The sequence below is a fragment of the Tachyglossus aculeatus genome, chromosome 2 (genome assembly GCF_015852505.1).
Source record: "Tachyglossus aculeatus isolate mTacAcu1 chromosome 2, mTacAcu1.pri, whole genome shotgun sequence".
Lineage (NCBI taxonomy): Eukaryota > Metazoa > Chordata > Mammalia > Monotremata > Tachyglossidae > Tachyglossus > Tachyglossus aculeatus.
Window position 1 is genome coordinate 106,144,640 of NC_052067.1, and position 14,821 is coordinate 106,159,460.

Here is a 14,821-nt window from a genome sequence, read left to right on the forward strand (position 1 = left end):
TCAAGACTATAGGCTCGTTGTGTGCAGGGAATGTGTCTGTCTATTGTTATATTGTACTCTCCTAAGTGCTTAGTACAGTGCTTTGCACACAGTAAGTGCTCAAAAAGTATGACTGAACTGAACTGAAATACAGGATGCAGTGGTTTCAAATTACTTGAACAACACAAACACATGCACACACACACACGGCAAATCTTTGTGATTACTGTTTGGTATAGCTAGCACCTAAGAGCACATCTTTAAGACATTTTTCAAAGGGTCCCCACAATGTTGACTTTAAAAATATAGTTGAGTATATGACTATTTTCATTTTATGGTCAGGAGACAAAGCTTAGTACTTATAAAACGCTTAACATACAAGAAAGCACCTATTCATTTAGGGAGACTAGTCAGCATGCATGTCACAACTTAGAAAAATATATTGTTTCACTGAAATCCATTTACCACACCCTTTTATCCTACAACTATTGCTCTCTTGCTTTGGATACTTACGCCATGATGCCTGAGAGGTGAAACATTTCTGCAGTTATGTATGATAAGTAACTGTACAGGAAGACAAAAAGTGGCTCAATCACTCGGATATTGTGAGTGAAACGGGTAGTAAATGCTGCAATAAATCCCAAAAAGATTCCAATCAATACCCCACCGATTCCCACCACAAAGAAGTTTGCAAATCCAGCGAATATATCAATGGTCTTAATTGTGGTCATCTGGCAAAAAGACTTGAACAAATTGTACAGGACCTGCGGGAGAAAGAAAACAGATCGTTTATCAGGGTGCTTTCTAATTTTCCCCATCCTCATTACCACCTGTCTTTCCTTCTAATGAGAAAATTTAGCTTTTTGTTGAATTTGCATGGAGCCATGCATTATTAGACTTCTGAATCTCATTCTGAACTAAGGACAAACAGAGCAGATACTAATGTCATCTCAAGCAAAAATCAATTAATTTTAGTGATCATGTGAACTTTTCTAGAACTAATTATTGGGTAATATGAGGGATTTCAAGGAATAATTATGTAGATCTCAGACTTTTCTTGTTCAGAAGCCTCAACTGTGACTGTTTAGAAACATGTCTAAAGGATGTGCCGCCTGTTTTAAATGCCTGCGCTTGACCTCTCTCTCTCCTCTCTCTCTTTCTCCCCACCTTCCCCCTCCCCATTCCTCATTCTCTGCAGCCTGTCCTCACAGTTTGCTAACAGTGTTGGGGATTCAGGGTATGCATGAGGCAGGACTATTTAAACTTTAAAGGCCTTTATCCTAGTCCAAGTTAAGGCCTTTAGGCTCAGGAGGAACTGGCCTGAGGAACTCACCCAGTATTGGAGGGCCTCTCCACCTGGCTCCAAATATTTCCTGTCTCAACACTTAAGCTGCTTGATCTTTTTTCACTATAAGAGTATTTCCGTTAGGGAATATGAAGCCAGAGGTTTCTTTTAGTGGGAGATATAGAGGATGGGTGGGTGAGTGGTTGGGGCCCGCAAATAGATTTCTTTATCCATATGTATTTAGACTGTGAGCTCACTGTTGGGTAGGGACTGTCTCTATATGTTGCCAATTTGTACTTCCCAAGCGCTTAGTACAGTGCTCTGCACATAGTAAGCGCTCAATAAATACGATTGATGATGATATGTATTTATGGTTTCTGTATTTTTGTGTACATTCAAATTATAGAGAGCCCATGCAAATATTCCATACCAATCATCGATGCATTTATTTTTAGGTAGAATTAAATGCATTTGTTTCCACACCTATAATTGAGACTTTACAGAAATATCGAATGAGGTGTGGGGCTTTAACAACCGCTTTCTCAGCAAGAAAGTTCACCCTTCAGAAATGGGTGAGGAATGCATGAAAACACATGTGTTTGAGGGCAGAGTTGGTTCACTTCACCCAACAGGTAGTCATTTAACTTCCCCTCATGCAACTCCTTACAAAAAAGTGAAGATGAAAACCCCCACATCAATGTGCACTACACAGAGCTAAATGAAAGAGTACGATTGCTGGCTTCTGCTACCCTAAATACTTGAGGGATGTAGGTGAAAGGCTATATAACTGGAGTGGCGTAATGGCGGGTGGTATTTCCTGGGCCCCGCTATCTTGTATTGGACCTTCTACATGGGACCATGCCCCTAAGATCAGGGACACACTATGCAGCGCTTAGAACAGTGCTTTGCACATAGTAAGCGCTTAATAAATGCCATTATTATTATTATTATTATTATGCATGCACTAGGATCTCATGGGTGCTGACATCTAGCGCTTAGTACAGGGCTCTGCACACAGTAAGTGCTCAATAAATATGACTGAATGAATCTAGAACTAAGGACCTAGATGGTGTTGTGGGCCCACCATTTTTAATGTCACTGTAAATCCCTGGAATCCTCCCTAGCTCCATAATAATAATAAAAATAATAATAATGGCATGTATTAAGCACTTACTATGTGCAAAGCACTGTTCTATGCGCTGGGGGGATACAAGGTGATCAGGTTGTCCCACATGGGGCTCACACTCTTAATCCCCATTTTACAGATGAGGTAACTGAGGCCAGGGAAGTGAAGTGACTTGCCCAAAGTCACACAGCTGACAAGTGGTGGAGCCGGGATTTGAACCCCTGACCTCTGACTCCAAAGCCCGTGCTCTTTCCACTGAGCCACGCTGCTTCTCAGCGCCATCCTGCACAGCGCCATCCAAGAAAGTGTGTCCAGGCTTTGGTGGTTCTCTTTTGGAGAGGAACTTAACTTCTAAGGAAAACTCATCGTTTGTAAAGGGTTAGATTCCCAGAGGGGAATCAAGATCATGAAGTAATCCTTACAATCAAGAGATGGTAAACCTGCTGAGTGAAGAGACTATGAATTTTGCTTCTGGTGAATGGCCCACCCTACCTCTCCTCACTACTTTCCTACTATAGCCCAGGCCACACACTCTGCTCATCTAGCACCAGTTTACCCACTGTGCCCCGATCTCATCTACCTCACCACCAACCCCTCTCCCACATCATCCACCTAGCCTAGAACTCCCTCCCCATCCATATACACCAGACTACCACTCTCTCTACCTTCAAAGGTCACATCTCCTCTAAGAGGCCTTCCCCAATTAAGCCCTCTTTTCCCCGGCTCACTCTCTCCCCTGAGTCATCTACGCACTTGGATCTGTGGCTTTCTGGCATTTGATATTTGTTCCACCCCTAATCCCACAGCCCTTATGTACGTATCTTTAAATTGTATATTATACATTTCTTATTTATTCAAATTCATTCATTCATTCAATCGTATCTGAGCGCTTACTGTGTGCAGAGGACTGTACTGAGCGCTTGGGATGTACAAGTTGGCAACATATACAGATGGTCCCTACCCAACAACAGGCTCACAGTCTAGAAGGGGGAGACAGACAACAAGACAAAACAAGTGGACAGGTGTCAGGTCATCAGATTAATGTCTGACTCCCCCTCTAGACTGCAAACTCATTTGGGGCAGGAAATGTCTCTGCTAATTCCATTGCATTGTACTCTCCCAAGCTCTTAGTACAGTGCTCTGCACATAGTAAGCACTCAATAAATTTGATTGATTGACTGAAGTGCTTTGTAATGTTTTTCCCACTCAATAAATACCAATAATTAAAGCAACTATTCTGGTTAAAATGGTACATGTTGCTCATGCTTGAGGACACTGCCCACATATGAGGACCTTGTTTCTCCATATCCACACAAGGTTCGCTAGCCATGGATGGTCTTCTGCCATCCATCTGGTCAAAATCCACTACCACCATGTTCAGAGCCAGGACAAATGAATTAATCCTGAGCTCTTGGTACTGAGAAGACACGGTTCTGGGAATTCAAGAAGCTACCTCTGCCCAGGAGAGTTGATTTACTTGATACTCTAGGATTTGGGGGTCAGCTCATGCTATATGCCTTTCAACAGGTGACCAAAGAGGTCCCCACAATTAGCAAAACCACAAATCATAAAGTCACACATCCAAGACACACCTGTACAATGAACCAGCCTCTCTCCACCTCCTAAAATGAACTTTAGAGAAACTTCTTTGCTGCTCTTGGCAATGAGGTAAACATTTGGAGCATTTCTTTCAACCCCTATTCATACATGAATGTAATATATTTGCACCTTAGGGGATTCTACGTTCCTATGAGCATGCAGTTTCCTGAAACATAAGGCCCTCCCTACTAAATAGCGAACCAAACTGAACCTTGTCTGTGACAACCACCTGCTCAATTTGAGTGATGGAAATTGCTGCTCATAAGGGAATACTTCAACCTATCACAATGCTCTGCTCAGATCTTGTTTCGGCAATACAACTATTTTATATCATTGCGTTGCCGATGTTAACGGACATTAAAAGCTGGAACTGCACAAGCCCACAGAGATAATCTTGAATCAGCCCATACGAGTCCATAGTAGGCAAAGCAAGTAACATATGCTGCAAAGATTCCCCTTTGACCCTATTTCCCAGCGTGTCCCACTATCTCACCCCCAACTTATCTGCTGATCAGATAAATATCAACAAAGCAGATTTCACCCCAAGTCAACCTCGATATCAGAGGAACTGATGGGTTAACTAGAGTCCAAGTGTGTATCAGGTATGATGGAATGGAGAATTTTTAGTCCTTTCATTTTACCACAGCACTTTCACATCAATAATCTCATGGTACCCTCTTAGCATTTCTCTGCAGGAGAGATTATTATTCTACTTTAAAATACCATGGCACAGAGGGGTTAAATGATTAATTCAAGGTCATACTGTGGACCACTGGCTGAGTTGTGACTAGAATACAAGTCTCCTGATTTCTCTGCACAAAGATTCTTTGCCCAAGACTTAGCAGATGACATGGGGGATGGGAAAATGAAGGAAAACCTTGCCTATCATGCTTTACCTGCACTGCAGATTGATCCAGGCATTTGTTTTTTGCTGAGAATCAGAAGTGGATATCTGTATTGTCTGTATTTCTGAAGCACCAACTCGATGCCATTCAGCACTAGAATAACAAGCCAGCACACCCTTTGCAGAGAGCAAATTTCTTAACTCTACATTTGCAAATGACAGGGGGATTTGTGACTAGCAATATTAATTATTAATCAGTTTCACATTTATTAAGTTTTTTCTTCGTGCCAAAGCATTGGAGTAGATACAAGATCACCAGTTCGGACACATCCCCCGTTCTATATGAGGCTCACAATCTAAAAGGTAAAGAGAGTAGGCATCTTATTTTCATTTTACAGATAAGAAAACAGACACGGAGAGGTTAAGCAACTTGCCCAAGATCACGCAGCAGGTCAGTGACAGAGCTAGAACTAGAACCTGATTCTTCAGATTCCTGGCTCTGTGCTTTTGCCACCAGGCCATGCCACTTCCCTAATGCTTTGGGTCAAAATTACACCCTTCTCAACATTAGGCTGAGTTTGTGCTCTAAGATGACTGATGCACAATTATGCCCAACTTAAAACTGTTGCCTAGCAACACTGATGGCTGAAGTGAAAAGCTATGACCCATCTCTCTGCGTCCTCTGCCAGCCTTACTCAATTTGAGGTGGAAATGAGGGCAGGGACAATTGCTTTTACTCAATAGTACCTGGCACTGAGTACAGTTCTTGGCACACAGTCGGTGCTCAATAAGTCACTGATTGATTGTTTGATGGATTAGATGAAATATTCCAGGGTGACTCTAGACTGTAAGCTCACTGATGGCACGGAATGTGTCTGTTTATTGCTGTGTTGTACTCTCCTAAACGTTTAATATAGTGCTCTGCATACAGTAAGCACTCAATAAATACAATTGACTGATGGTGGGGTCACGGTCAAGGATCATAAGGGAAGGCAAAAGCCTAGATGCTCTCTATTAATCTAGCTGATTTTAATCAATCAATTAATCATTGGCATTTACTGAGTGCTTGCTATATGCAGAGCACATAGACACCCTGCCCTCAAGAAGCCTAGAAGAGTACAGCGGGAGGAAGCAGGCACTAAAGACTTGCTGGTGTCAGGAATTCTGGGGTGAAGTCTGAGGTAAGACTGGTAGTTTGAGAAACCAGAAACCTTATTCTTGCAAGCACCTGCTCCCTCTACTATTATTCATTCATTCATTCATTCAATCGTATTTATTGAGTGCTTACTGTGTGCAGAGCACTGTACTAAGCGCTTGGGAAGTACAAGCTGGCAAAATATAGAGATGGTCCCTACTCAACAGCGGGCTCACAGTCTAGAAGGGGGAGACAGACAACAAAACAAAACATATTAACAAAATAAAATAGAATAAATATGTACAAATAAAATAGAGTAATAAATACATATAAACATATATTCATATATACAGGTGGTGTGGGGAGGGGAAGGAGGTAAGGCAGGGGGGATGGGGAGGAGGAAGAGGGGGAGAATAAGGAGGGGGCTCAGTCTGGGAAGGCCTCCTGGAAGAGGTGAGCTCTCAGTAGAGCTTTGAAGGGAAGCCCACACCAAGCCTTTATTAGCTTGGTGCTTCCATCTCAGCTAACCAAAAAGTGCACTTTCATACACTCCAGTGCTTAGAACATTCATTCATTCATACAATCATATTTATTGAGCACTTACTGTGTGCAGAGCATTGTACTAAGCACTTGGGAAGTACAAGTTGGCAACATATAGAGATGGTTCCTACCCAACAGCGGGCTCACAGTCTAGAAGGGGGAGACAGACAACAAAACTAAACATATTAACAAAATAAAATAAATAGAATAGTAAATATGTACAAGTAAAATAAACAGAGTAATAAATCTGTACAAACAAATATACAGGTGCTGTGGGGAGGGGAAGGAGGTAGGGCGGGGGGAGAGGAAAGAGGGGGCTCAGTATGGGAAGGCCTCCTGGAGGAGGTGAGCTCTCAGTACGGCTTTGAAGGGAGGAAGAGAGCTAGCTTGGCAGATGTGCGGAGGGAGGGCATTCCAGGCCAGGGGGAGGACGTGGGCTGGGGGTCGACGGCAGGACAGGCAAGAAAGAGGTACAGTGAGGAGGTTAGCGGCAGAGGAGCGGAGGGTGCGGGCTGGGCTGTAGAAAGAAAGAAGGGAGGTGAGGTAGGAGGGGGTGAGGTGATGGAGAGCCTTGAAGCCAGAGTGAGGACTTTTTGCCCGATGCGTAGGTTGATTGGTAGCCACTAGAGATTTTTGAGGAGGGGAGTAACATGCCCAGAGCATTTCTGCACAAAGATGATCCGGGCAGCAGAGTGAAGTACAGACTGAAGTGGGGAGAGACAGGATGATGGGAGATCAGAGAGGAGGCTGATGCAGTAATCCAGTCAGGATAGAATGAGAGATTGAACCAGCAGGGTAGCAGTTTGGATGGAGAGGAAAGGGCAGATCTTGGCGATGTTGCGAAGGTGAGACCGGCTTTGCACATAGTAAGCGCTTAATAAATGCCATCATCATCATCATCATCATGCTCAGCCCCCACACTGTGTCTGAGGAAAAATCTGCCTGCCCCCTAAATTCCCTGTCCACACCACTGCTGTGCTTCTGTGAACCCTTTTCACCTCCAGCCGATCAAAACATCTGGCAATTTCTCCCCCTCTCCGCTGTGGCTGAGAAACTCTCCGTCTGCCCCTGGCATGCTCTGTGCGGCAGGCATGCTGCCAATGCCCGCTCCCCCCTGCCCCATTGAGAAGACCCCATCCCAATCTGCTTTGCACCACCGTGGCAGGAAAGAGAACAACACCAGTAACATGAGGCTGCCTTTAAAATCTCAGGAAGACTAGTGGCCACCGTAGCCACTGGTGTAGCTTCGGGAATGCCATGGACTCTGAATCATAAGGAGCCAGAAATTCTGCTCTTCTAATCACCGCACCCTACTGACTTTGGTTTTTATATTGTGTATTGTGTACCTTGTCTCATGCTGTTTGAATGTTTTATAGTTTCTTCCAAATCTGACAGTCTCTACTCCATCCTGATCCTTCTCAACCTCTCAGCTGCTTCTGACACTGCTGACCATCCCCTTCTCCTGGAAACCTTGACTTCACTGACATTGTTTTCTCCTGCTTCTCTTCCTGTTACTCTGATTGCTCATTCTCTGTCTCTTTTGCAGGCTCCTCCTCTGCCTCCCACCTGTGACTGTGGAGGTCACTTAAGGCTCAGTTCTGGGTTCCCTTGTATTCTCCATCTACACCCACTCCTTCGGAGAACTCATTGCTTCAACTAGCATCTCTATGAGGATGATTCCCCCTCTAGACTATAAACTCATTATGGGCAGGGAACATGTCAACCAACTTTGTTATACTGTACTCTCCCAAGTGCTTAATACAGTGCTCTGCACATAGTAAGCGCTCAATAAATATGATTGGTGAATAAATGCCATTGATTGACAATGTGATTGAATGATCTGCATCTCCAGCCCTGATCACTCTCCTTCTCTGCAGTCTCATATTTTCTCCTGCCTTCAGGGTATTGCTACATGCCCCCGACACCTCAATTTTAAAATGTCCAAAATATAAATTCTAATATTCCCACCCAATCCTTGCCCTTCCCCTGACTTTCCTATCACTGTAGATAGCACCACCATCCTCCCTGTTTCACAAGCTCATAACCTTGGTGTTATTCTCAACTTATCTCTCATTCAAACCACATATTTGCTCTGTCACTAAATACCATTGGTTCAACATCCACAACATCACTAAAATCCACCCCTTTCCATTCAAACTGGACGTTTCCTATCCCACTTTGATTATTGTACTAGCCTCCTTGCTGATCTCACTGTCTCCTGTCTCTTCATATTACAGTCCATGTTTCACTCTGCTGACTGGATCATTTTTCTACAAAACTATTCAGTCTGTGTAACCCCACTTCTCAAGAACCTCCAGTGGTTGTCCATATGGAAACTCCTTACCATAAGTTTTAAAGCACTCAATCACCTTGATTACCTGCTCCTGCCTTAATAATAATAACTGTGGTATTTGTTAAGCACTTACTATGCGCCAGGCACTGTTCTAAGCACTGGGGTAGAAACAAAATAATTTGGTTGGACACAGTCCCTGTCCCACATAGGGCTCACAGTCTTAATCTCCATTTTACATATGAGGGAACATGGAAGTTAAGTGACTTGCCCAAGGCCACAAGCAGAAAAGTGGTGGAGCCAGAACTAGAACTCAGGTCCTTCGGACTCCCAGGACTGTGCTCTATCCACTAGTCAACACTGCTTCTCTAGACTACCTTACTTCTCTGACTTCTTACTAGAACCCAGCCCACACACTTTGCTCCTCCAACACCAACTTACTCACTGTACCTCGATCTCATCTATCTTGCCACCTACCCCTCGTCCACGCACTCCCTCTGTCCTAGAATTGCCTCCCTCTTCATGTCCAACAGACCACAACACTCCCTACCTCCAAAGCCTTATTAAAATCACATCTCCTCCAAGAACCCTTCCCCAAATAAGCCATCATTTTCCCTACTACCTCTCCCTTCTGCACTGTCCTTGCACTTGAAACTGTACCCTTTAGCCATTCCACTTTTAGCACTTAGTACAGTGCTAAGTGCTTAGTACAGTTCTAAGCACTTAGTACAGTGCTAAGCACTTAGTACAGTGCTCTGCACACAGTAAGTGCTCAATAAATACGATTGAATGAATGAATGAATGTGCACATCCATAATTTAATTCAATGTTTGTCTCTCCCTCTTGACTGTAAGCTCCTTGAGGGCAGGGAATGTGTCTACCAACTCTGTTGCATTGTACTCTCCCAGTGCTTAGTACATTGCTCTGCAGAGATTGTCATTGATTGATTCATTGTTATTGTTGTGTCTGTCTCAGGTTCTCTCTCCTAGCTATATTCATAAATTGTGAACCCCTCATGGGACAGGATCTATGTCTAATTACCACTTGTATACTCTTTCCCAATGCTAAGTAGCATGATCTGTATCCAAAAACATGTGATAAATATTACTACTACTACTACTACTACTACTTAAAACTTAAAAAAATATTCCTGGCTCCACACAATTATGTCATGTGACAAATGAGACACTGGAAGACAGTTTTGGAGTGGGCACTGCTATTTCTGTGACAAATTTTCCCAGGTCAAATATATCACTAAAATATCCCTGACATCAGCTCCTTAACAATGTACACAAAATGGGAGCCTGACAACTTTATCCTTATCATCAGCGGTATTTATTCAGCACCTGCTATGTGTAGTACACTGCAGCCTTTCAGAAATCAAATCTCCTTCAGACCTTTTCCAGTAATACTCTTCTCACCGTCTTATCCCTGCAGTGGATAGAGCACAGGACTGGGGGTCAGAAGTTCATGGGTTCTAATCTGGGCTCTGCTACTTTTTTGCTGTGTCCTTGGGCAAGTCACATAGCTTCTCTGTGTTTCATTTACCTCATTTGTAAAATGGAGATTAGGACTGTGAGCCCCCTCTGTCCAACCTGATTATCTTGTATCTGCCCCATAGCTTAGTACAGTACCTGGCACATAGTAAGTGCTCAAAAAATACCATTAAAAATCCCTCCCTCCTTGGCCCTTGTGTTCTAATTATACCCTTTCTACTGAAAACCACCTTCGATCCTTTTCTATATTTTTTGTTATTGAAGCCTTCACTTGTCTGTTTTACCTATTGTCTATTTTGTCTATTTTATTTACATTCCTTCATCCTCCAATTAGTAAACTATTTAATTTTGCTATCCCCTATAAGTGAAGGCAAGATTCCTGGCCTCAGGAAGCTTACAATCTAAACATTCATCCTATGAGGCCAGCCCCCAGGAATAAATTAGGTGAATAATTATGATATTCATACTCCAATTAGTAAATTATTTAATATTGGTATCCTGATAAGCAAAGGCAAGATTCCTGGCCTCAGGAAGCTTACAATCTAAATTTATTCATCTTTTGAGGCCAGCCCCCAGGAATAAATTAGGTGAATAACTGTAATATTTGTTAAGTGCTATGTACCAAGCATTGCACTAAGCACTTGTAGGTACAAGATAATTTGGTTAGAAACAGTCCCTGTCTCACTTTGGGGCTTACAATCTATGGAGGGAGAACAGGCATTATACCCCATTTTAGAGGTAATAAAATTGAGGCACAGCAAAGTTAAGTGACTTGCCCTAGGTAACACAGCACGCAAGTGGCAGAGCTGGGATAATAACAATAATAATAATAATTATGATTGTGGCATTTGTTAAGCACTTAATATGTGTCAGGCATTGTACTAAGTGCTGGGGTGAATACAAGCAAATCGAGTTGAATACAGTCCCTGTCCCATGTGGATCTCACAGTCTCAATCCCTACTTTACAGATGAGGTAACTGAGGCCCAGAGAAGTGAAGTGACTTGCTCAAGGTCACACAGCAGACAACCTGCAGAGCCGGAATTAGAACCCATGACCTTCTGAATCCCAGGCCTGTGCTCTATCCACTATGCCATGCTGCTTCTAAATCAATCTATCAATCAATGGCATTTATTGAACACTTACTGTGTACAGAGTACTCTATTAAGTGCTAGGGTAGATACAAGATAATCAGATTTTGGTTTTTACATGGTGTTAGTTAAGCGCTTACTATGTGCCAGGCACTATAGCAGGTGCTGGGATAGGTACAAGCTTATTACGTTGGACACAGTCCCTGTCTCACATAAGGTTTACAGTCTTAATCCCCAGTAACTGAAGCACAGAGAAGTGAAGTGACTTGCCCAAGGTCATTTGGCAGACACGTTGTGAAACTGGGATCGGAAGCCAGGTACTTCTACCGCCCAAGCCCATGCTCTACCCACTCGGCCATGCTGCTCATGGTGATCAAACTCTAAATAGGAAGGGAAATAGGTATTTAATTCCCATTTTACTAATTAGGGGACTGAGGCATGGTTAACTGATTTGCCTACGGTCAGCCAGCAGGTAAATTGTGAACCCAGAATTAGAATACAGGTCTTCTGACCCTGAAGCCTATTCTCTACTAGGCCACTCTGCTTCTTGCTGCTTACATTTTGGCAAAGGAGCAGTAATTCTTTCAAGTCACAGACTGCCACATTATAAATCACTGCTTTGATGTGCCCTCAGTATTCCTTATGATTTCTGGGAATGATTTACTTCCAGGATTTGGCTAACTTGATAGGTTTGGGTGCCAAAACTGTTGCTTTGGACCATTAAAATCAGGTTTAGACTACCAGGATTTGGCTAACTTAATACGTTTGGTGCCAAAACTGTTGCTTTGGACCATTAAAATCAGGTTTAGAATTGTTTTTACTTATTTTTAAACGTCTAATCCCATTCTACTTTTCGAAGGTTAAAGTGGATCATGGCAATTTTAGCATGTACATCCTGGTCAGAGAGCACATGGCAATCGTTTGTATTGAACATCAGTGGACACGGTTGCAATGGAACATTGCAGTTAGACAAGTTCTCTTTAAGAACATGAAATAGTATCCTAGCAACAAGGAAGTTTCCATAACCTCTCACCTGACTTCCCCTGAATCTCTCATCTGATCATCAGCCCAAGATAAAATTATTGCAGTTTCAACTGGCCACATTCCATGAAGACCTTCTTACTTACAAAAAGATTTCCATGCAGAAAAGATGTTTTGCAATTCTAATTAATGTACACATAGCACGACTGTTTAACGCAGCTCCAGATATTTTTTCCCAGTTCTCTGCATGAATGACCTGATGCTGCACTGACATTTTTAGAAGCTTTTAAAGAGATTAAAATACCAACAGTGTCTGTACGCTAAATACCAATGTTAATTTGAGGATCCATTGCTTTCAAGTCATTCAAGGTGAATCCTTTGTAAAAGGGCCTCATGTCATGAAATTAGGAATTTTTTTTTTATATTGCAGGCTTTAAGGGCAGGAGTGAACTTGGAGATGTCACTCCTGGCTGATGTGTCTGCTATGAAGTATCTTTCCTGAGCCCCAGTGATCCTTCATCTGACAGAACAGTGGATTGGTTTATTTTCTAGTAGAAAAATCGTGCCCCACAGCCTCCAAAGGCATTTCAAAGCACAAGCCCAGGGCAGCAAGCTAGGCAGGGAGATGTCCTGAAGAGGCTGCATAACTATAACCTTGACAAAATTATGGATCGGGGAGAAACGTGTGCCTGAAATGTCTGTGGAGACTGCAGTGTCCACCATGCATACTGGGTGTAATACTGGTGTTTTTCAGATGTTGAGAGACTCCAGTATAGATCAAGAAAAATCTTGAAAAAATTTTATCTAGAAAATGATATTTACATAGGGAAGGCGGAAGAAATCTTGTGAAACAATTTCTTAGCCTATTCAAATATTTATCTACTACATAGGTATACATATTTTATATACATATTTACCTATATATACGTATACCTATGAAGATATAGGTATAGATACATATCGATGCCTTCACATTTGAAGACGACATCCCAATCATTTTACCTATGAGTGTGTGTGTAGCTGAAGAGGCCAAGGCGGACCCACAGTCCACTCACACTGTGTAGACACAAAGACTGTCCCTTGTTGTGTGCCTGTACCTTGTGTATGCAATGCCTGGTGATGTTTTCTCTTTTTCCTTCTTGTTTCTCATTCCTTATGAATCTCTTGCTCAAGAAGTGCTGCTTCAAAATACTATAAGCAGAAAACTGATTATTCAATTAACCAATGACTCCAAAAACAGAAGAAAAACAATACAAATAACAAATTTACTTTCAGCATGTGTACATAGATCCAAAATGTTGCGAGGATTTATAAATAAATATATTGGTGCTAGAAGTGGCTGATTCATGTTCATGTAACTTGGGATGTTGGGAATAATAATAATAATAATAATGATGGCATTTATTAAGTGCTTACTATGTGCAAAGCACTGTTCTAAGCTCTGGGGAGGTTACAAGGTGATCAGGTTGTCCCTTGGGGGGCTCACAGTCTTAACCCCACTTTACAGATGAGGTAACCGAGGCACAGAGAATGAAGTGACTTGCCCAAAGTCACACAGCTGATAATTGGCGGAGTAGGGATTTGAACCCATGACCTCTGACTCCAAAGCCCGTGTTCTTTGTACTGAGCCACGCTGCTTGGAGGAGGTAAGATTTTATGAGGTTTTGGAGCATGGGGAGGACTTTGGTGCACAGTTTGGGGTGGGGAGTGAGTTTCAGGTCAAGGGAACAGCATAAGTGAAGGGACTGACGGGGAGTGTAGATAGCAAGGAACACCTGAAAGGTTAGTTTGGAAAGAACAAAGAACAAAGGTGCCCTCTCCAAGGTCACCAATGATCTCCTGCTTGCCAAATCCAACGGCTCCTACTCTATCCTAATCCTCTTCGACCTCTCAGCTGCCTTCGACACTGTGGACCACCCCCTTCTCCTCAACACACTCTCCAACCTTGGCTTCACAGACTCTGTCCTCTCCTGGTTCTCCTCTTATCTCTCCGGCCACTCATTCTCAGTCTCTTTTGCGGGCTCCTCCTCCCCTTCCTATCCCCTTACTGTAGGCGTTCCTCAAGGGTCAGTTCTCGGTCCCCTTCTGTTCTCTATCTACACTCACTCCCTTGGTGAACTCATTCACTCCCACGGCTCAACTATCATCTCTACGCTGATGACACCCAAATCTACATCTCTGCCCATGCTCTCTCTCCCTCCCTCCAGGCTCGTATCTCCTCCTGCTTTCCGGACATCTCCATCTGGATGTATGCCCACCATCTAAAACTCAACACGTCCAAGACTGAACTCCTTATCTTCCCTCCCAAACCCTGCCCTCTCCCTGACTTTCCCATCACTGTTGATGGCACTACCATCCTTCCCATCTCACAAGCCCGCAACCTGGGTGTCATCCTCGACTCCCCTCTCTCGTTCACCCCTCACATCCAATCCGTCACCAAATCCTGCCAATCTCAGC

The 14,821-nt window shown here is 43.1% G+C and overlaps 1 protein-coding gene across 1 annotated transcript in view; it reads right to left on the reverse strand.

Moving 5' to 3' along the window:
* SLC9A2 (solute carrier family 9 member A2) overlaps nt 1–14,821 on the reverse strand; it is a 120,097-nt gene that overhangs the window by 61,802 nt on the left and 43,474 nt on the right. Inside the window, exon 3 of the mRNA XM_038762826.1 lies at nt 493–743. Coding sequence (XP_038618754.1) covers nt 493–743 — 251 coding nt within the window. The remainder of the gene's footprint in view (nt 1–492; nt 744–14,821) is intronic.